This window comes from Oryx dammah, unplaced genomic scaffold, assembly GCF_014754425.2.
Source record: "Oryx dammah isolate SB20612 unplaced genomic scaffold, SCBI_Odam_1.1 HiC_scaffold_18, whole genome shotgun sequence".
Taxonomy (NCBI): Eukaryota; Metazoa; Chordata; class Mammalia; order Artiodactyla; family Bovidae; genus Oryx; species Oryx dammah.
In genome coordinates, this window is record NW_024070202.1 from 92,367,119 (window position 1) to 92,388,977 (window position 21,859).

Here is a 21,859-nt window from a genome sequence, read left to right on the forward strand (position 1 = left end):
GCCCCTGGTGGTGGCTCTCCTCACTCTTGATGGAAGTGTCGGGAACGCTCTTTCGAAGAGACGGGCTAGTTTATGGTGGAATCTTGTGGGCAGACTGAATACCACGAGTAGATGCCAGGTTCTTTTCTTCTCTCCACAGATTGCTGCTCAGGAGAGAGGATGTCACCTTATACTTGGAGTCTTCACAGAGGCTCTTGTATTATTACACACTGCTCCCTCAGTTTATTGGGAGCACATTGGTTAGCCAGCTACAATGGCATGAAGGTCACATGGCAGCATTATTAAAAAGGAACCAGTAATTTTTTTTAACATGAATGAAGCAATTATTACAGTGAATATGACCCCCTAACTGTGAGAGCCGAGTGTCACAGGAATTACCCTCTTAAAGGTCACTTTAAAAAGCAGTGCTATGAGGCAAGAGAGACAGATTTTTTTTTTTCCTGTAAAGGACTAGATACTAATATTTCAGCTTTGATAGCTATGTGCACTGCATAGAAACTATTCAACTCTGCCTTGGTAATCCTGAGGCAGCCAGACAGTATGCAGACAATTGGGCGTGGCTGTGTTCCAGTGCAACTTTAATCATACAGACAGACCTTGAGTTTGCATCCCCTATGCTATGGAGATATGAACAGATACTTATAGAACAACTAGTAAACCCAGACATCTGAATATTATGAAAATGCGGGAAGAATTTCTGAAGGCATAGAGCATGTTGAAAAAGTGAGATGGGTATGATGAGAGAGAACCAGCTCAGAATTGTCTGTAATGATAGTGTATGTTGTAATATTAAATACCTTTGTGCAAAGTATTGAGGGGGTAAAAAGTAGGGTTTTAACCAAAACAATACTTCCAGATTTAATAAATTATAGATAAACAATTTCAGTCATATCCAGAAACTTGATGAAGATGCACAATCCCCCACCCGACCCCTGTTCCCCATCAAAAGCAGCCCTGGTATCACGTTAAGTGCAAGTACATTTTCTTGAAATGTTTTCTCTTGACTTTTACCAAGACTCAGATTATGCGGAAGTGGCTGTATTTGAAAATTGTTTTCTGTACAGTCTCTTAAATTTCACTTCTGTCTTTGCTGGTCACCATGACAGTACAGTTCTCTCCCTGCCTTGGGTGCCCCGGGCAGCCGTCCATCCACTCCTCGCTGAATGTTCTCTCCTAGGTATTTGATCCTATAAGCATGTCCTTGTTTTTTCTGGAAGTCCGATTCTCATTCTTCAATGCTTCCTAAGTCTTGCTATTTGGCACACCTGAACCTGGAGAAGAGCAGTCTTTTACTGTGCTGCCCACTTAATTTCTTGGTTTCTTTTTCTTCCATCTGTCACTCTCACCAGATCAGCTCTGACTTAACCTTGGCTTTGTCTTGGTTGAAGTTCTCAACCAGGTCTCATTTATGAAGGAAGGCACTGCCCGCATGAGTTGTTTTGCTGGTCTCCTAGTGACAATTTTTCTTTCTTTTTTAGCTGCATCTGGAATAACAGCTGCATTCTCACTCCTGAATAAAATGGGTTAGCACAGCTTCTCATGGCAAAGCACCTGGACTCTTAGGCAAGATTGGGGGTAAAATCCGGACCAGCTTCATCACCAGCAGGGTGGGAGGATCAATTTTTATATAAGGGGTGGGGATAGGCCACATGAATGAGGATGTGAACAAAACTGGCGTTGTAAGAGCACCACTTGTATCTGTTAAATGTAAGGGATTAGATAATCCATCATTATGCTAATTCTCAGTAACAGATGGTGGAGAGTTCTGCCTCTCCACAGCAGTTTTCACCGTGGGGGAAATTAGCTTGCACCCAGATCAGCAGACAGGCAGGAATTCCATTGAGAGAGAAACGCTACTGGTGATTGCATTGGTGTGTCCCTCTGCACATGTGCTGAGTTCTTGTATTTCTAGTTTACATATTCTTCGCCAGACCTCTTTGCTCCTTTCTATAATGTAAAGAACTTGAAATGATTTCTTTCCATGCAGTTAATTTGGGAAGATCAATATTGGAAGTAGGTTAAGTAAATGTTTCTCAAAGCATTACTATATCATATTTCTTGAGAGAAAAGATGCCATACAGATTATCAAAAACATTGCTGATCATCAGTCTTCATAATTGAACTTCAGAGATGACATGCCCAGTACTGTAAATGCCCCATCTTGCCTTGATATAACACTTAAAACAAACAAGCTTTAATTAAGCCCTCTGGCTTCATCTTGTCCAAGAGTTGCCTTGATCCTGCTATTTTCTGTCTGTAAATGATTTCTCTTGGGTGTTTTGTTAATTCATAGCTTCACCTATCCTCTCTGTGCTAATGGTTATCCACTTTTTATTTCTCATTGCTTGTTCCTACTCCCGACTTAACCACGTACCTGCTTCTCGTTTCCATTTGTTATGTCCTAGTCTCATTTCAACACCAACATGTTTAACACTAATGCTGATTTTAAAACTCACTTTCGTACTCATCTGTATCCCAGAGTCACCTGTATAAGCTTATTAATCAGAGGTGATCACCACTCATACAGGATGTAGTTGGTAACAGGTGTGCTTTAAATTGGCAAGGTCATTCAGATTCAGTGGTTCACTGAGTGTTTTTTAAGAAGTGGTACAGCTGTCCTGGACTGGGAAGCCTTAAAGTCAGGGACCAGCCATCCATAGCTTTAGTTCCCACCAAGAGCTGAAATTAACAATGTTTGGTCCTGCCTTGGTGACCCATAGAGTTTTGGGAGAAAGCAGTTTAGTGATTAGGTGATGATTTAGTAAAATTCCCTTATCAGTTCTTTCCTATTTCTCTTGCTGTTGCTCTGCTCTGTGCAATCAACAACTTGGATCTATATAAACAACAATAGCCTTCTAGAGACGCCTTTTCTAACAGCAGAGTTTCTGCTCTCCCATTTCTTCCTGCATAATACAGCTGGATTAATTTTCCATAAATGCTGTCTTTATGCTGTTAATTCACTACAAACAGCCATTTTAGATTTTAACAAACGTCTTCAGTCAAGCCCCCTACCTCATTCTCTCTCACTTTCAGCATACAAACTCATCTATTTTCTGGAGAAGATACTGGCTTATCAGGAAAGTGCCTTTAATTTCTTAGTCTCTGAACCCCAAACTTGTCTTCCTCTTACTTGCTTTCTTATCTTCCCCTTTCCCATCTCCGCAAGATTTCACCCTCTTTCTTTCCAAACTCACTTTTCTACCTGTGTGCCCTGAATTCTTTCTTTTGGTCTAAGGATTTTGTGCCATTCAGTACCCCCCGCCCCCTTTAAAAGCAATTCTTAAAAATTTCTCTTTAGTCTTCTCTTACTACAATCTGCTTTTCTTATTCTTCCCTTCTCTTCATAGCCAAATTAATTGGGTTAAAAGCAGTTTTAACTCTGTGTCCATTTGCTATGCATCCTTTACCATCTGGCTTTGGCTACTCTACATCTTTGAAACTGAACCTACCTAGAACACCAGTGCTTCCCCCAAAGACACTTCTCGATCTTTTGTGTGCTCTCTCTGTAGTATTTAAAACATCACAATCTTGTTCGGACTTTTCCCCCCTCCTTTTCAGTACACCAGACTTGACTGAATTTCTTTCTACGATTCTGATTACGTGTTCTCTGTCTGCTTTAGAGATACTTAAATATTTGTGCTTCTTAAGCCTCCACCCTTGACCCTCTTCCTACCTCTGCTCAGTCTCCTGGATTGTCTCATTCATCCCCTGGCTTCAGTTTGCAGGTAGATGTTGCTAATCTACCTGAAATCTGTGTCTCTAGCCCAGTTCTTCCTACCAGGCTCTCCACCAATATATCCAGCTTTTGACTGGATGGGCATTGCCTTTTACTGAAGTTCAGTATGACTGAAATGGAGCTCACGATCTCCCCTTGAAAAGTTGTTTCTTTACTCAAATGATCACATCTTGATTGATGGTGCCACCTTTTACTTAGCCTTTTATGCCACAAATCAAAATGTCATCTTTATCACCTGTCTCCGTACCTGATTGCCTACAGGTATATCTCAGGTTCATTTCAGCCTTTCTCTCCTCACTGCCTGGTTGATGCTGTCAGTCTTCCTATTGGCCTTCCTGTTTCTAGTCTGAATCCCTTCTGATCCATTTTGCACACAGCTGTTGCAGTTTGCTTTCTGAAACAAATCTGATCTCCTGCTTAAAGTCTTCATTAATCATCGCACAGCCTTTTGGATTAATAGAAACCCATGAACTGACCCTAGCCTACCTCTCCATGTTTATATTTAATATGCCCTGGCTCTTATCTATTTCTGTAAAAATAATAATAAATAAGAGCAGAACACTATTCTTTTTCGCTATTGTTGCTGTTCAGTCACCCAGTCGTGTCTGATCCTTTGCAACCCCTGGACTGCAGCACACCAGACTTCCCTGTCTGTCTGTCACTGTCTCCCAGAGTTTGCACAAATTCATGTTCATTGAGTTGGTGATGCCATTCTTCTTACATTTTATTATTTTTGTCTGAGCTGGGTCTTCGTTGCTGTGAGCAGGGAATACTCTCTAGTTGTAGCACACAGGCTTCTCATTGTGGTAGCTTCTCTTGTTCTGGAACACAGGCTGTAGGCTCCCAGTCTTAGATGCCCCTAGGCTCATGCAGTCCTCCCTGAGCAGGGACCGAACCCACGTGCCCTGCATTGGCAGACAGATTCTTTCTTTTTATTTATTTTTTAATTGAAGGCTAATTGCTTTACAGAATTTTGTTGGTTTCTGCCAAGCGTCAACATGAATCAGTCATAGGTATACATATGGAGGACAGATTCTTAACCATTGCACCACCAGGGAAGTCCCAAAACACATCATTCTTGAAGTTAGTTTGCTCTGTGTGCTGGGAACATAATTTCCCCTCACCAGCTCCCACTCGCCCTTTAGGTATTGACTTCTTAGTGAAACTTTACCTTTGCGAACCAGGCAGACCAAGACCCCAGTTGAGCATCTGTGTATGTCCTTCCTCAGGACACTATGCTTGCTTAATTACAAGGTTCACAGCATTTAGAATACTAAGTCACCGATAATTTGGACTTTAATTCCTGGTACATAATCCAGGAAGGTGGGAGGGGGACACGGCAGGAGACCTTGTAGGTTTTCATGGGCCATTGAAAGTACTTGGAGTTTTGAACAGAGGAGTGCTGGGCGTATCTGAAAACTTTTTAACTTTAAAAGAAAAAAAAAAGACTGTGAGATTTCTCTCTTTTAAAACATTTATTTATTTTTATTTGGCCGTGCTGGGTCTTAGTTGCGGCATGCAGAATCTTCAGTTGCAGCATGTGGGATCTAGTTGCCAAATCCAGGCCCCCTGCATTGGGAGTGTGGACTCATAGCCACTGGATCACCAGGGAAGCCCCCTTTTTTAAAACTTGATTTTGAAGTAATTATAGATTTAAACATGCGTCTGTCCCAGGTACCCTTTATCTAGTTCCCCGCAGTGGTTATGTCTTACACAATTACCAAACAATAGCCCAGACAGGAAGTTTGGCCCTGGGACAGCATGTATGTAGGTCTCTTTTCTCATGTGTGTGGATTCATGTAACTGCCTCCATAGTCTAGACTGACAGCTCTTCAGTTATCACAAAGATCTCCTTTGTGCTACTCCTCCTAAGCCTTTTCCCTCCCATCATCTGTGACAACCACTCATCTTTTTCCATCTCTATCATCTTGAGGTCCCTCTGAGTTGTTCCATGTATCCGTAGCTTTTCTAGTCTCTATAGATGGAAACTGGAGGCAGGCTGACTAGATGGAAAGACTTGAGACCTGAGTTCTAGTGAAGTTCAGTCACTAAGTGATATTTAATGTCTTAGTTCTCAGAGTAGCCACCTATAAGATGAGGAAATTGGACTTTTCAGCTCTAAGCTCTGTGATTATAACAAATGAAGTCTTTGTGATTTTTTTTTCCCCTGTCATAATGAGGTCCATTTTCCTTGCTAATACTTACTGTGCCATAATCTATATTCTTTTGTATAATGTTAAGCACAGAAGGACTATTCAAATATCTCATAGTTGTTTTACTGACATATTGCTACTACTTATATTTTTCAAGTATAAACTCGATACACCAAAGTAGTAGTAATACTTGGCAAACCATGTAAATATGAAGATTCTTTGATTTTTTTCCCTTATTTTTCATAATAAGACACAGAAGTAAACTTCTAGCTCTCTATAATCTTGTGAACCTCAGAGATACAAGAAATGTAATAAATTGCCACTAAATGTCAAGTCTACTCTTGAATCAGTTCTTTGAACACATTTCTACTAATGAGGTTGGTCGGTTTCTTTCTGTTGATAAAATTTCTTAGCCAAAGTAGAAGGTCCTAGACAGTACAGAATCTGCTGAACTTTAGTTTTGCTGGTAGAAAATAAACTACGTATTTCATATTTGCTCATCACTCCCTACTCTTTTTCATACTCTAGAACATTTAGGTAATACATTGTATCTTAAAGAGGTGGTCAGCCTTGAAGAATCCTCTTAAGTTTGCCCAGCAGCCTAGACATACCATTTGCCCCATGTGTGCACAGAGAGTGTACGGTACTTACAGTCCCTAGGGCAGGGATTGGAAAAAATTGTGCTTGCTTGTTGCCACAGTGCCTGATCATACTGTGCCTATGGCCACAACCAGAAATTGTGCCTGTGCCACAAACACAACCAGAAGTGTGTTTAAACCCTATATGTGCCATGTGCTAAGTCACTTCAGTTGTGTCCGACTCTGCGACCCTATGGACTATATAGCCCACCAGGCTCCTCTGTCCATGGGGTTTTGCAGGCAAGAATACTGAAGTGGGTTGCCATTTTCTTCCTCCAGGGGATCTTCCCCACCCAGGGATCAAACCCTAATCTCTTACGTCTCCTGTGTTGGCAGGCAGGTTCTGTTTAATACTTACTGAAATGATACATAATCTAGTTGGCCTTGAATATTATCAATTATTGCTGTATAAAGATATGTAAGCTTATTGATAAGTAAAACCTAGCTCCCTTTAAAAATGACATTAGAATGTCTCTGAGCTGAAACATATTTCATACAGCATTTAGATCTACATTCTCATTTTATAGATATGAAAACTGGTGCAGGCTTAGCTCCTTTACAAGAGTTTAAATGGCCAGAGAGCTGGGTAGGAACCCAGGTCCTCTGGCTTGAATCACAGCTCTGTGCCATGGGTTCTTTATGAAACGAGCTCATAATTGCTCTCTTTGGAGGGAGGAAGTGGGAAACATTAAGTGGCTTTCACTATTGAAAATAAATATAAATGCTGTGTGTAATGTCTCTTTGTTGATGAGGGAGAATTGGATAAACATTCATTCTTAACATTTTTGTTTTACGATATTCATCTTTTCCTGTGTTATTCAGTCTCTTCACTCACTTTTTCATAACTTAGATGAGGATTTTTTTCCTTATTAAAGTGTTGATGTGAGATGTGATAATTAGATACTCCTTTTTAAAATTAACTGTGCCCCGCTGAGTGTCTCTTTTAGAAAGTTGGTTTCCTCTTTGTAAATTTTGGAGTGCAAACAAACAATACACTAAGATCGAACATGTTTGGGTACCTAATGATAGGAAATTCTTTTAACTGCTAAGCAGTTTAGTGCCTCTCTGGTCTGTTTTTTCCATTACAAAAATGAATTATTTCATTTTTGTTTAGGAACTTAAAGCAGAAGATGTACTAATGATAGGCCCATTTCAGATTTACGTTGTTCATTCATTCTTACCATCACCTCTGATCCATGTATCTGAATATAGTAGTGTCTTTGTAAAAACATAGATACATATTTTCTTAACTTTTAGAAATTTACCTTTCATATATTTTGCACTTTAATTCATAGATATTCCTAAACTGGTTTTTATTCTTCACTTGGAAGGAGGGGATGTAATTGCCTCTTAACATCTATTTGTTAACGGCTCTCAAGTACGTAAAGACCATATTTTGCAGTGCAGTGTGGGATGACTCCAGTCGGCTTGTGTAGCAGGAGCTCTCCTGGATCAATGAGTTGATTCAGGAGTCAGGACGATGGTAGTGGAAAGGGTCATTTCTCCACCATCACTGAGGGAGAGAAGGCTCGGGAGGTTTTCACCTCACACCACTCATTTGTACAGTGTTAATTTCTCAAAGGAGAGAGGAGCAAAGAAAAGGGAGGAAGAAAACATGCTTATGCCTACAGCCAGCGTTTATACATTGTGTTGGAACATAGAGAAAGAAAAAAGTCCTCTGAATCCCCAAAAGGCAAGCAAATTATTATAATGAAATGTTTAATGTATATTTTAGCTAGGATTATTAGTATTAGAGTGGTCAAATTTATAATATGTGGATGGATTATTTTTAACGTGCTGATAAATTTTTAATGCATGTCTTGGATAATTCATGTGCACAATATATTTACTCCTATTTTATAGAACTGTAAAAGGACAGCAGCATAGTAAAGGGATGTAGGCTGAGAATAGGAAGGCTCTCAGATGCCCACTGAGATGGTGTCACTCTGTTTCTTTAGACATCTCATTTCACAATTTTCAGGGTTTCTCTCTGGGTCTGTCTTCATCTATATATGGAGGTTTGCAGATTAGTTTATCTCTATGGACACTTTTTGCTCAAATTCTATGACTCAGTCAGTTATTACTTTTGTTTTCATCCAACCGCCCACAGGACCCCTGGGAACACTGAGAATGCAATCAGTCAGCTAGCCAATAAATATTTATTGAGTGCCTACTAAGTGTTTGGCTCTTTTTTGGACCAATAGGGAATATGATCTGGTTGGGAAGACAAGATATGAACACAAAGCAAGATAATAATCTGCAGCAGTAAAAGATAAGTGCCAAATGAATGGCCCAGCCAAAGGAATTGAGATGAGGCACTGCAGTGCTTGACTGCTTGGATTAAAGCAGAAGATTGAAAGACTTCATAGAATAAGGTTAGAGAGGTGTATGCGAGCTTTGTTGTAGAATGCTTCTTTACCTGCAGTTTGTAGCAATGTAGTCAAAAAGAGAACTGGATTTAAAATTTTTAAAAATCTAGCTTCTAGTTTTGATTGCCACTTACTAATATACTAACAGGATTACTTGTAGCAAGCCTGAAACTGATTACTTTTTTTTTTTTTTTTTAAGAAATACATACTTACCACCTTTCTGTTGCTATAGAAAGATTAGGTTGTGTGCCCAGTCACTCAATTATGTCTGACTCTTCGCAAATCTATGGACTTTAGCCCTCCAGGCTTCTCCATCCATGGGATTCTTCAGGCAAGAATACTGGAGTGGGTTGCTGTTTCCTCCTCCAGGGAAGTCTTCTGACCCATGTCTCCTGCATTGGCAGGCCAATACTTTACCACTGAGCCACCTGGGAAGCCCATAAGATTAGGGCTTAATTAGGGATTAATGTGTGTTTAAAAGCGTGGCCTGTAGCAGACACCCAGTAGATGGTCATTAAATCTGAAATCATTCTTGGAAAAGTTCAAACAAGTTTGTGATTGTGGTAGATTGGAGCATGAAGATTAAGAGGATTCAATTGAAAGTGATCAGGATTGGAAAACTTTGCAAGGAGACCAGATTTGGGAGTGGGTGAGGGAGATGGATGTGGACAGGTAAGTTAGAAAGAGCAGGATAGAAAACAGTCATGGGAGAAACACTGGAGACTTGAGTTCAAAGTTTGGACAACTAATTTTATCTGGGAATGAATACAGATGTCATCTTTAGGTGACTGGGAATCTAATGGTCCCACAATTAGAGATGTTAGGGAAATGAGCTGATTTGGTAGATTTGAGAAAAGCTTAATCTGGGGAAGTGAGTTTTATTTTTGAAATGCTGAGTTTTACATGGTGATGAGTCATGCAAATTCACATGTCCTGCAAATAGTTTGAAATGTAAATGTATGGCATATTTAGCAATGAGTGGACCAGTTTGGATATGAAATGCATATTTGTTAGACAGCTTGCTTATTTCAAGCTAGATCCTTGATTTAATTGATTATCTTAGTTGTCTTTGTGGGATCTAATTGTCTCCTGGGAAGGAAACGTGGTTATCCAATAGAGGAAGTGTCACTTTGGGTATGTACCCCATGTTCTGTCCTGCAGGAGAAGGGAGATTCAGCTTAATCCATGAAGCTTCTATGAAACAGACATTATTATGATGAGAGGTGGAGACTGGGGTAATATTTGAAGGTGGCATTATTTCATTGCTCCTTATACTTAATATGCCTCTCGTACCTCAACCAAGGTTCATCACTGGGCTAATAACCTCCTCTGATATTTTGCTGACTTGAAAGTACAGCAGTACTCAGAGAAGAGCTGGCATAATAGAGTATAATACCACAGTTTTTCTTGTCTTATAAAGCCATAACCAGGATATTGCTGAATAAATGGAGCTATCATATAAGAGGTGGCAATAAGATTACGGTACTGCAGAAATCCTGGGGGCAGAATAAAATTGTCTATTTAGTAAGCATAACCATTGGGTGTTATGCCTTTTCCCTTTCCTTTTAAAAATTGTTTTGACCCATATTTCCAGCACTGTTCTCTCCCCTAGCCAGAATTAAGAAGTGAATTAGGTGTTTAATTCTCCTGCTTCCAAGTAGGTTTCTCTCTTCTTTCCTGTCCATTGGTGTTTTCAGGAGATGAGATTAGGTGAGCCCTCATGTAAGGCTCGAGTGGGAATAAGGTAATGAGGACGTTAGGGCTCAGGCACATAGTGGAGAAGAAAAATGGCTGTTCTGGAAGGCTGAACGAGAAGTCATATCTTCATCACCCACATTTTTATGCCCTGGTCCCTAGATATCTTTGTTTTTCTTCCTTTTCTTCCCAAACTGAAGAGCGCTCTTGGTGTGCAGTGGGTCGTGGCCCCTGATGCTGCTTAGGCTTTTGCCCGTGTCCAGGGGTAAGCCTACTATTGACACTGAGGGTTGGATGGATGTCTGTGTTGGGGATTCAAGGATTTATTTGTCTGTGAAGCAGCAGTTTTTTCATGGAATGATTCCCTTTCCCCTTTCTCTTTCATCTCCACTCTTCCCTCCCTCCTTTCATTTCTTTGTTTCTGCAAATCTTGTTTGTAGATCTCCTTGGATTTCATTTGAATCATGCATCCTTCTGGATTCTTCCAGCTGGACTAAATCCATATCAGTCTTCATTGTTTTCTTTCCACATCGCCTTCCCTACAAAGGAAGAATGATTAGGATTTATGAAAGTACAAAAATAGAGTCCTTGATCCTAAGAAGTCTTGATTTTTGTATCTCCAGTCCATTCTCTAGAAAATGCTCTCATTGGTAGAACAGTTCTGTTTAGAACCTGTATATATTCGGAGTTAATTCTCATTAAATATGAACTACTTATTGAGGGTGTTTTCTTTGAAGAGGTCCTTTTTTATATATTAGTGTATAGACAATAATTGGAGACGGAAATGGCAACTGACTCCAGTATTCTTCCTTGGGAAATCCCATGAACAGAGGAGCCTGGCAGGCTACAGTCCCTGAGGCACAAAGAGACACGACTTAGTGACAAAAAGTCAGACATGACTTAGTGACTAAACAGCCATAGCCAATAATGTCGTCATAGCTTCAGGTGGAGAGCAAAGGGACTCAGGCATACATATGTTACATGTACATATAACGCATGTATCCATTTTCCCCCAAACTCCCCTCCCATCCAGGCTGCATTGAGCAGTGTTCCCTGTGCTGTATTGCAGGTCCTTGTTGGTTATCCATTTTAAATATAGCAGTGTGGACATATGAATCCCAAACTGCCTAACTCTCCCTTTTCCCCATCCTTTTTTTGTTTGATTAGCTTCTAAAGCTACTCAGATCAGTCCATTCTATACCTCCCTGCTCTTGAGTCCAGCTTCCTGAGGTCCTGCTGCTTTGTGGATCATGCCATGTTTCATGTTCATAACCACAGCTGGGCTGGTGGGTTGACAAAAGCAGTCACCTTTGGCTCTGTGTCTGGAGTGAATATATCCTGCCCTAAGACACTCGGTACCTAATGCCATGCTTGATAATAACTTTTTCCTCCTCCATTTCACTGTAGTTTCTAAAGCTGCTTCCTTTTTGTTTTTGATCTATGTTACGAGTTCTGGGAAAGTCCCTAGCCATCGTTCATACCCTCTGGTGACTATCCCAGTGACAGGACTTGTTAAACAGAAAAGGGAACCATTAAGAGTAAAAAGATCCAAAAAATCTATTTTAGTTATTTTTAGAATTGCATTAGTTCAAGGGTTGAGTGAAAAAATAGGGAAGACAGTGGGGAAGAGATTTGGGACACATACAAAGGAGGTGTGCCACCTCAGATGTTTCTAATTACTGATGCTTCTAAAACAGAGTCTCCTGTCTACATACGCTGCTTGGTCATGTGGGAAGTGCCTCTTGGATATATCTTAAGGGGGAAAAAAAAATCGAAGTGTCATTGTTTCAGATTCTCAGGAACTCAATCTGAAATCAGAGGATAAAAGACAGTTTAGACTCTAGATGGGACAGGCATTGCACGACCCCTTGTAGACAGTGTTGTACTGGCTTACGGCAGCTCCCTGTTGCTCTGTTGGGCTTTTTCCTAGTTTGAGGCCTGGGGGAGAAACAGCAGTCAGTAAAGCTCCTTATTCATGGCCCATTGTCTATAGATCCTCTCACCCAGAATTCCACTCTCACCCTTTACAGTCTTATTTTGCTAGTCTATAAAAGCCAAGTCTGTCTCAAGCCTGAAATTGTCAGGTTCTTGCCTGGTATGCATATTAGAGGTCTGAGTATGAACTCATGGAGAAGGTTGGAGGGGAACCTGGCCTTGGGGCCTGTTGGCCATTAATCATACCCCCACCCCCACCTTCTTCACCCTCTTAGACTGAAAAGCCCATGTTTTCTGTGTATATGAGCCAAGGTGGCCCTCATACTCTGAAGAAAAGCACTCTGTCCAGTGCTTGCTTCCTGCCTCATTACCCAGTCTTAGGGTGATCTCTCCCTCCTTCCTGGTCTCTAACCTATTTGCAAAGAAAGACATCAGCTGCCCCTTGCACTCCGTAGGTTCCCTGTGGTTCAGCCCCACAGCGCTGAGATGTGAGATGAGCCATCTGATATATTAGAAATAAACTGGGGAGCCCTGTCAGCCAGGATGCTCCATCTCAGAACTTGTGAGGGAGCGCATCCTTGTGGTGAAGTTCCAGCCAGTGTGGAAGGAAATGGAGTCAGCTTCCCAGCTTAAGATACTGGAGCTTTTATGGGTCGCGGGTGACAAAGGCCCTGTCTATGTGCCTCATGCCTTGTTGGATCATATTCTCACAATATATAGCCGTGGGGTACATTGTACGCTCAGTTTATGAAATTCAACCCATGGGACCTTGAATTTATTGTAGAAAAATCCTATGGGGAGTGCATGCGTGCATGTGTGTGGGTGGATGCGCACGCGTGAGACAGTGCCTCTCCTAGAGGTGATGTGACTGTTATACGTGAATTGAGCTGTGGGCTTTCACCCGTTTCCTTTAGCCTTGACTCCATAATAGTGTGAAAGCATTTCTTTATGGGCTTACTTTATTCTGAATATGTGTCCACGTGTTCACTTGCCTCAAGGAAATATTCTGCTTTTTAATCTCCATGGACACCTCAGTGACTGATAAAATGTTGATGGTTTTTAAGTGGAAAATGTTGAACTCAAATAGCTAGATAGAGATCTACGAGCCAGAGCCATTGAGAATTATCTGTTATCCTTACTCAGATGGAGAATGAAGTGTGTCTGTGTGTGTGTGTAATGGTATTATGCCTTATGTGCACTCTTGAAATTTACTTATCCGATTACCCTAGCTTCTCTTTTGACAAGTAGCATATACCCTTTAAATTAGCTGTACCACGTGCTGTGCTTAGTCGTTTAGTCGTGTCTGACTCTTTGCAACCCCATGGACTGTAGCCCGCCAGGCTCCTCTGTCCATGGCAACTAGGACCAAATCGTGGAAGTCAAAGAAGGTGTAAGTGAGACGCTGTATGTGTATGCAGAGAAGATTATTCATGTAAGTAAAAGTATTAAGGATAGTGGAAGGCAGGCTTCTCACAGTCAGAAGGGATGTACAGATAAGGAAGAGAACTGCATGCGCCCTGAAGTGTTGAATAGGGTTGTAGTACCTTTGTGAACTCATGGTCTGCTAAAAAGGTGATGCCAAGACAGGATGAAATAGACAAGAGGTTAATTGGGGAAAACAGAGAAAATGGGAAGGGAGCTGGCGGAGGCTGTGAATGCTTAGCCTCTGTGGAAAAGGGAAGGATGGAAGGTTGAACTGGAAACATCTAATCTGGGGCTGGGCAGTCCTGGGAGTTCCAGCAAAGGTGAGGGGGCGTGCTCAAAGCCACAGCTCCCTGTCAGAGCACGGCCAGGTCTCTGAGCAGCAGGCCGGTTGTAGTGTCTCCACTGCATTCACTCATTGGCTGGAAGCAGCTGGGGGGAAGCGTAGCTTTGGCGGAAACAGCACTGGGTTTCAGAGCACAGCAGCTGGGGCTGTCAGTCAGTTATGCTTCCTGCAGTCAGAGATCCGAGAGGCACGTTTTCATGACTGCCACACATGGTTTTCAGTGGTTATAGATACAGAAATAAGTGTATGGAGATAAAAATGTAAATGTGGACTATTTGGATAAATGGCTGATTTCAGAGCTGCAGAAAACAGTGGAAGATGAGCCTGGAACACACTGTGGCCTGAAAGCAAGGAAGTGCTCAAAGGATGACAGGACACAGGAGCCAGCTTGACCCGGCTCCCACTGGCCAAATTGGGAATAATTTCAGCATCAGAAAAAAATAACAATTGTAATGGATTATATGGCTCTTTAGATAAAATATTTCGTGACCGTAAACCTCTACAAATCAATAAATGAATAATTTGGGAGTTTAAAAGCTACATAGTTTTTCAATACCTGTTATAAAGAGGAAGAGAGTAACTTAATAGTGGAGAAGCCTGGTAGACACTGCCTGAATCAAGTGATCAAAATTAACATTACCAGTAAATTACACATCATTTCAAAGGAGGCCACGGGAACAACATAGCATCACGTCTGTGACATTCCTGCCAAAGATTCATAACTTGCCGCTGATCACAGAGACATCAGACAGTCCAAAATTACTGGCCTATACTTGTGAGAAGTTTCAGGACTGTGGTAGACTAAGAAAGATTGAACTTCTCCAGACTGAGGAGACAGGATAACAAAATGCAAAACCTGATTTTGCTCTAGATCCTCTTTCCCCTAAGTTCTCTATTGGAACAGTTGACAACATTTGAGTAGGGTTGTGTGTTAGCTGGCAATAACGTGTCCACATCGATATCCTGGTTCAAGTCATTATTTACTGACTATGTCGAAAAATATCCTGATTTGTCGGAAATACACATTAACGGTTTGAGGGATGATGGTGTAAACAGGTCATTTGCTCTCAAATGAATCAGAGATTGGCATGTTCTTTGTTATTGTATGTACAGTTTTTCTGTAAGATTGTTTTAAAATTATCCCCTCCTTCCCCTACTTGTAAGTAATCTAGTTAATTTTAGTCAGTTATCTGACCTTCTCTGTATATATTACTGCTTCCAATCTTAGGTTTGGGGTGTAGGGATTGGGGAAGGCAGGCAAAAGTGTGATCAAGTAATTATTGTGAGTAAAATCTACATTTTAAAAATCCTATTCTCATATATGGGCACAGCATACCTTTTCCAGATTGGCAGAATATAGGACCCCATGGTTTCAAAAGTATCTTATAATGAGAAAGTAGATGCTTTTTACAGCCTGCTTGCTGTGGAAACGAGTGGGCAGGGAGGATGTAGGTACATGGAGATCTTTTGAGAAAGCTCAGGTGACCCATGTTGCTTCTGTTTTTCTCAGGAACATCTGATCCTGCATGGTGGAAACAGCTCACTTCCCATATAACCTAAAATTCTCCTTGAGCTTGGAGAAGCATTTCAAGTCCAGCACTTACTCTCTTTCTGTTTCTAGCTGATACAGAGAGAGATGATTTCCTGTTAGACTTTCAAGACTGTTAGGGCCCTTTTTGTACGCTGATTGTGAATTACCCATTCGAGCCAGACATGTGTAATTGGAGTAGAATTACTGATACACGCAAGAAAGCAGAATTTATAAATTTGTCTAAAGCAGCATAATGTCATGGCACATAATTTAATGTTCTCTTTCCTTACTGGGCAACTAATCAGGACACCAGTGTCGAGTTCTGAGGCATCTTTGGCCAGAGGGAAATCTCCTGACCTTTCATTAGTGGCCCAAAGAAATGAATGAGAGAGTCAAGTACACGGATCTCGGCTAATTCCATTTTATTTGTCTCCCTTTCATTCTCTTTAAATACAAGTCTTAGATAATGGGGAGAATGACAAAAGCTGGGAAGGCATGTTGAAAGCTTTTGTTCTTAATTCTATGCTGGGCAAGCTTAGCTAATAAACGCTTAGGATAAGAATGTTCCAGCACTGTATTTCTCATACTTGGCTACAGAGCAAGAAAGACATAGCCCTTGCCCTCTTCGACCTCATCAGTTTGAGTTGGAAGATGGGTGATGAATTAATTGTAATACGGCGTGATTTCACAGGGGAACACATACCAAGATGAAAATGCACGCAGTGTGATTCTCACACACTTGGCTCATGGGCGGGGCCCTGTAGTCATATCTGTCATTGTTTCCTGTGTTTTTACCTTCCGTGCCTCTGAGCACTAACATTGCAGCCGTTCTCCAGGAAAAATCTGTGTTTAGGGAAAAGAAGCTAAGAAAACATGGATTGCACTGAAGCTTTGGAGAGAAGGGACTGGAGGTGATGGGCAGGTCATGGAGTTTAGAATCTGAGGCCCTAGCTGGTTTGCAGATATTTGCTGGCAGGATCCAGAGGGTGAGAAGCCCTCAGGAGAGGAAAGGGTTGTGTCCTTGGTTCTGCTGGACACGCAGGAACTCAGTTCAATACTGTGAATTGATTGGAGCAGCATTAGCCAGGATGGATCATTAAACATTTGTGCTGTTTTGCTTTGTATTCTCCAGCTTTTCATATAGAAGCTTATTTGTGTGGATTTTTCCCTCTCCTACTCTGTCATTCCAGCTTTCTGTTCCAGACCCCACATATCGACTGTAAAATGTCAATGCTTTGTTATTCCAAACGCAGTACCAAACATGTCTTTGTTGTTCTGGCATTTCCGATCACTAAGCCCTCACAACCTGTTGCAGGTGGGTGTGTCTCAGCCGTCCCTCTGGTCTCTTGGTGGGCAGAGCCTCTCTCCTGCCCTCTTGGGTCTTGGGTGAGACCCTTAGTTAAATTCTCCCCATCTACAGCTGCTAACTTGGGGCTGCTGGCATTCTCCACCCTGCCAAACCCAGCTCGGTGATGACAGCGTTTGCCAGCACGCTTGTGTGGTGACTCAGGAGACAGGGTGGCCAGCAAAGCAGCCTCTTTGTGGGAGTGGATTTTGAGAAGTGCTAATTCCGTGGCAGTTTGGAGATATTAATATCGTGCTGGCAGTAGATAAACAGGCAGCAGAGGGGCACATAATGAGAAGAGAATCAGCCACAGCATCTTTTCCTTCTTTATCTCCCTGCACATATTCCCCCCTCTCTTTTTCTTTTTTCTTTTTTTTCTTTTAAAGTAAATCCCTGGGCCTCGATGAAGAGAACCCTTAAGTGGCTTGAGCATGCCCGTAGACTGGTCTAGCCCAGCTCACGGCATCCCCATAGGCTGGGAGTCTGAGAGCACCAGAGTGCTGAGAGTTAACTGCCTTCCCCAGCAACACTAAATCATAGCATATGGTACAGTAGCCTATTCCTTACCATCCCTCCTCCCTAAAGGGCAGCTCAGCAGATGGTCTGAGTGGGTCCTTTGGTGTACTTATGACAGACACAAAGAAAGACATAACCGTCGCTCTCCCCCAGTGATACCGTGCCTCTTGTCTTGCAGTTACTTGCTACAGGTAACTTTTGAAAATCTGTTTCTGCAGTTTCACTTTCGCGCATCGAAGTTCCCTTTTCCGGTTGAGGAGGAACTAGGCGAAAACGCTTCATTAGCTGTCCGAGCATCATTTCCAGTGTACTCTTCTGAGTAGATGAAAGTCGCTTACAGTGGCCCCGCTATCTTATTCTAGTGAAGAGAACGTGCAGCACGTTGAATTTTTTTTTTTTTTTTAAAGCAGGATTCTAATCCGAATATTGTGTGGTCCTAAAAGGACTGTAGGGAGTATTGCTTCAAAACGGTCATCTGAGATTTCCTACTTTTTTACTTTGGTCCCTAGCTCATGCTGTTTTTAATGAAGATGTTTCATCCTACCCCAACACCACCCCTCTGCCACCCCGCAATTCTCTTAACCTCACCTCACCCAGGCCCGCTTGGAGTCAGCGGAGAGTCAGTGTCCGGGGTTCTAATGAGAAAAGCCACACTCTTGAGTGTTCCATGAAACTAGCGTTTCTAAGTTTGCCAAACTGGAGCACAATATTTTCTAGTTCCAGTATAGGCTAGAAAAAAAGGAGATTTGGGGAAATTTAGGTCATGCTTTTATGTGCTTTGTTTTTTATCTGTGTGCCTGGTATTTTAGAGCAGACTTTTCTTGAGGGTAGTGACTTGTTTATACCATTCTGTAAATAGCCCTGCCTAATGTGGGCTTTTTACAGATATTTTCTGCCAGGTTTTATGTACGGATTGATATAGCATCTGACTGTACTAACCAGAAAAAAATGCTGAGCCAGGGGACTTGGTTATTCCCCCTTTTTGTTTGAATTTCTAGCTTAGCAACTCATTGGTCTTGAACTCCCTCCCTCTGCCAGGATGCCTTAAGACCTCCAGGTGCTAACTGTTGTTATTGCTGTTGACTGAGCCCCATATGCACCTTGAGTGCTCACTGACCTATCTTTTCTGTTTCAGAAACATTGCCGAGGCCCTTGTCAGCAAAGGTCTAGCCACAGTGATCAGATACCGGCAGGATGATGATCAGCGGTCCTCTCACTATGATGAACTGCTCGCCGCTGAGGCCAGGTGAGATGCCTAATTATTAAAGTGAATGCCTTGGGTCCCCCAGCTTCACTTTATTCTTTCCCACTCCCCTGCCTGCCCCTGAGCAGAATGTGATGGAAAGCAACGTGCTGAGAAAGCCCATATTCTTTTATGATTGTAGCTTTTCCTCTTCAAGATAAAAGGGGCCTCACTTCATACTTGCAATCTAACCCAGGTTAAGCACGCTGGGGCCTCTATTTTTTAAAATTTGCAAAATTTAGGCATATATTAGACGTAATCTTCCCAGAAGATGTTGTAAAATGAACAGATGAGTAAATACTATGTGGAATATTTTTATCTCCACTATCCTTTCCTTCCCAGGAACAAACCGTGGAACCCTGCTTACTGTGCAGGACGTTTGCCTCGGGTTCATCCCTCCAGGGGCCACTGCTCCCCAGCCCCTCCCACTTACCACCTCTAGACCTTTCATCATGTACAAAGGAAATGAAAACATTTATTAGGGAATGAGTTTGGGTGTCACACTTCTGACAGCTGGCAGGAGAGCGTTTGTGAGAAGCCCCGTGACATTTTCCTTTTGTCCTTCATCCCTGTGGCTGATTGCCCCAAGGACATGCATGCTGCTCAGCGGTATTTCTTAGCAGGGACCTTTCTCAGGGCTCTTTCTCATGGGGCCTTCTGTCACCAGACGGGACTGGGAGCAGAATAATTCCTCTAGCCTTCCCAGGAAACAGCAACAGCTCAGTGACCATTGCTGGATCCCTGTTCTGATCCAGAGCTCAGCAGACTGCTGTACTCTACCAAGATATACCCATTGTTCCAGAGCGGCTTCAGATACTTGTCTCATGCAGACACTTTACTGTGACCTAGGAGTTTGTCCAGAAGTTTGTTAGTTGCCAGCCTGTGCTCCACGGTTCACGGAGGAATGAGTTTGAGCCCGTGTTATCTGTGCCTCAGATTTCGTCCCTGACATCACTTCTCTTACTCTTTGGCCCAGAACATTGACCTGATAGGAGACATTTACCTCTTAACACCATGTCACATCCTGATGGATAGGGCATCTGTAGGATGTCACACGACGTCAGCTAAGAGAACAGCCTGTCGCATTGCTATGGCTTTTTGGATTCTTTTCTTGTGGGATTTTCCCTGGAGGACCTGCCTAAGACTTCATTCTTAAGCACAAAGTTCAGTGTCTTTGGTCGTTGAATGTCTAGTGTAAAATAATACGACATGGATTTCCCTGGTAGTCCAGTAGCTGTGACTCTGCTCCAATGCAGGGTGCCCAGGTTCAATCCCTGGTCAGGGGAACTAGATCCCACATGCTATGACTAAGACCCAGTGCAACCAAATAAACACATTAAGATATTAAAAAATAATAATACAATGTGTAGCCCACAACTGATGTTTCTCTTTAATCCTCCCTCACATCTTAGGCTTGTCTCCCTGCCTATACTATCATTAAGCCGATGGGTTGAAAGGACCCATAGCGGGAAATGCAGCTCCACACTTCAAGTACTTTTGATGATCTCGCTATTCTAGGAAATGGGCAATGATTAGACTGTTCTTTATGTGGGATTCGGGGGTGGGTTCTTGCTGGGCACGCTCAGTTGGTCTGACGGTATCCAAAGAAGCAGTCTTGCCTTGCCAGCGTAGCAGGAGCCCTCAGCCATTCCATGGGATCTTGAGTCCCATTTTCCGCTCTGCCTTCTCTCCGCCACTAGTGAATGTTTAACTCTGACAGGCAGGTAAGCATGAAAATAATTTGCCTAGCTGCTCCGGAAAGTGAGGCCACAGCAAGCTCTTATTATGCTGTCGGAAGTAGCTGTGTTGTGCTCTAATGTTTAATGAGTATGCAGAGTTGGTGAAATTTTTTAGGTTTTAAGAAGAAAACAGTCCTGTTCTCATTTTGAGCTGATGGAATGTAACAAGATGCTTGCCTGTTAAAGCAATGAGCTGCCTAGAGATAATTGTGTTGAGCCACCGATTTCAGACCGATGGTGGAAAAACTGGCTTTGGGGCCACGGCCCTGTGGCAGGTTGACTAAACTATCAAGAGCTATCAAGTGATTCCCCTGGCCGGTGAGGCACCGCCATGAGGCAGTACATACCTCACAATGCTCTAGAATTGGCCCGTATGACCTGCGAGTGAGTCCTCCTCGGGAGCACTGCTGTCCACAAGCCCCAGGAAGGTGGCCCCACACCATCTTCTAGATGCCAGCCCCAGCGAGAAAGACAGGAACACCTGCCAGATAGGAATGGTGGCACCTCTTTTCTGAACGCTGCTTTATCTTAAGTTGCCCTCATTCGCACTCCAGCCCCTAGGAGACATTGCCTGTGTCACCTCAGCGCTTCTGTGTTCATGTCATGTTATGACATGTCAGAGCGCTTTGTGCTTGCTGCCTCTGCCCCTTACCCTGCCCGTCTCATGAATGTGATCTGAGTTCACCTATCTATCTAATTCCCCTGGATAGATAAGCTGTATTCCACCCCACCCCCACAATTTTCGGCCTGGCAATTCTATGTCCCTGTCCATGTGGTTCCTCCACCTCCCAGCTGAGTGTCCTCTGCAGATTTCATTAGTAACTTGTTTACTCCATTCCTTGGCCCTGAATAGAACCCCTAAACAAGAATGGCTTTGCTGTTGACTCCCAGTCTTTCACCGCCTGGACTGTCACTTAACTGTCTTTTGTTTATCATCCTGCAGTCACTTTTTAATCTTCAGTGATTGTGTACTGAACCACGCCAATTTGAATTAATTTCCCAAGTTAAATTTCTGGAGGTACTGTATCTAATGCTTTAGCAAAGGGCGAATGAATAACATCTGCTGTGTTCAGGGCAAGTCACTCATCTTGGAACTCTTTGAATGAATAATAAGTGGGTGAAGGTAACATGGCAAGGCCAGCAGTCCTCTTGAGTCACCCAAGGACGGTGATTCCGAGAGACTTCTCTGTG

At 42.5% G+C, this 21,859-nt stretch overlaps 1 protein-coding gene across 1 annotated transcript in view; it reads left to right on the forward strand.

Moving 5' to 3' along the window:
* The window catches only part of SND1 (staphylococcal nuclease and tudor domain containing 1), a 423,281-nt gene that overhangs the window by 206,028 nt on the left and 195,394 nt on the right, over window positions 1-21,859 (forward strand). Inside the window, exon 13 of the mRNA XM_040259576.1 lies at window positions 18,822-18,932. Coding sequence (XP_040115510.1) covers window positions 18,822-18,932 — 111 coding nt within the window. The remainder of the gene's footprint in view (window positions 1-18,821; window positions 18,933-21,859) is intronic.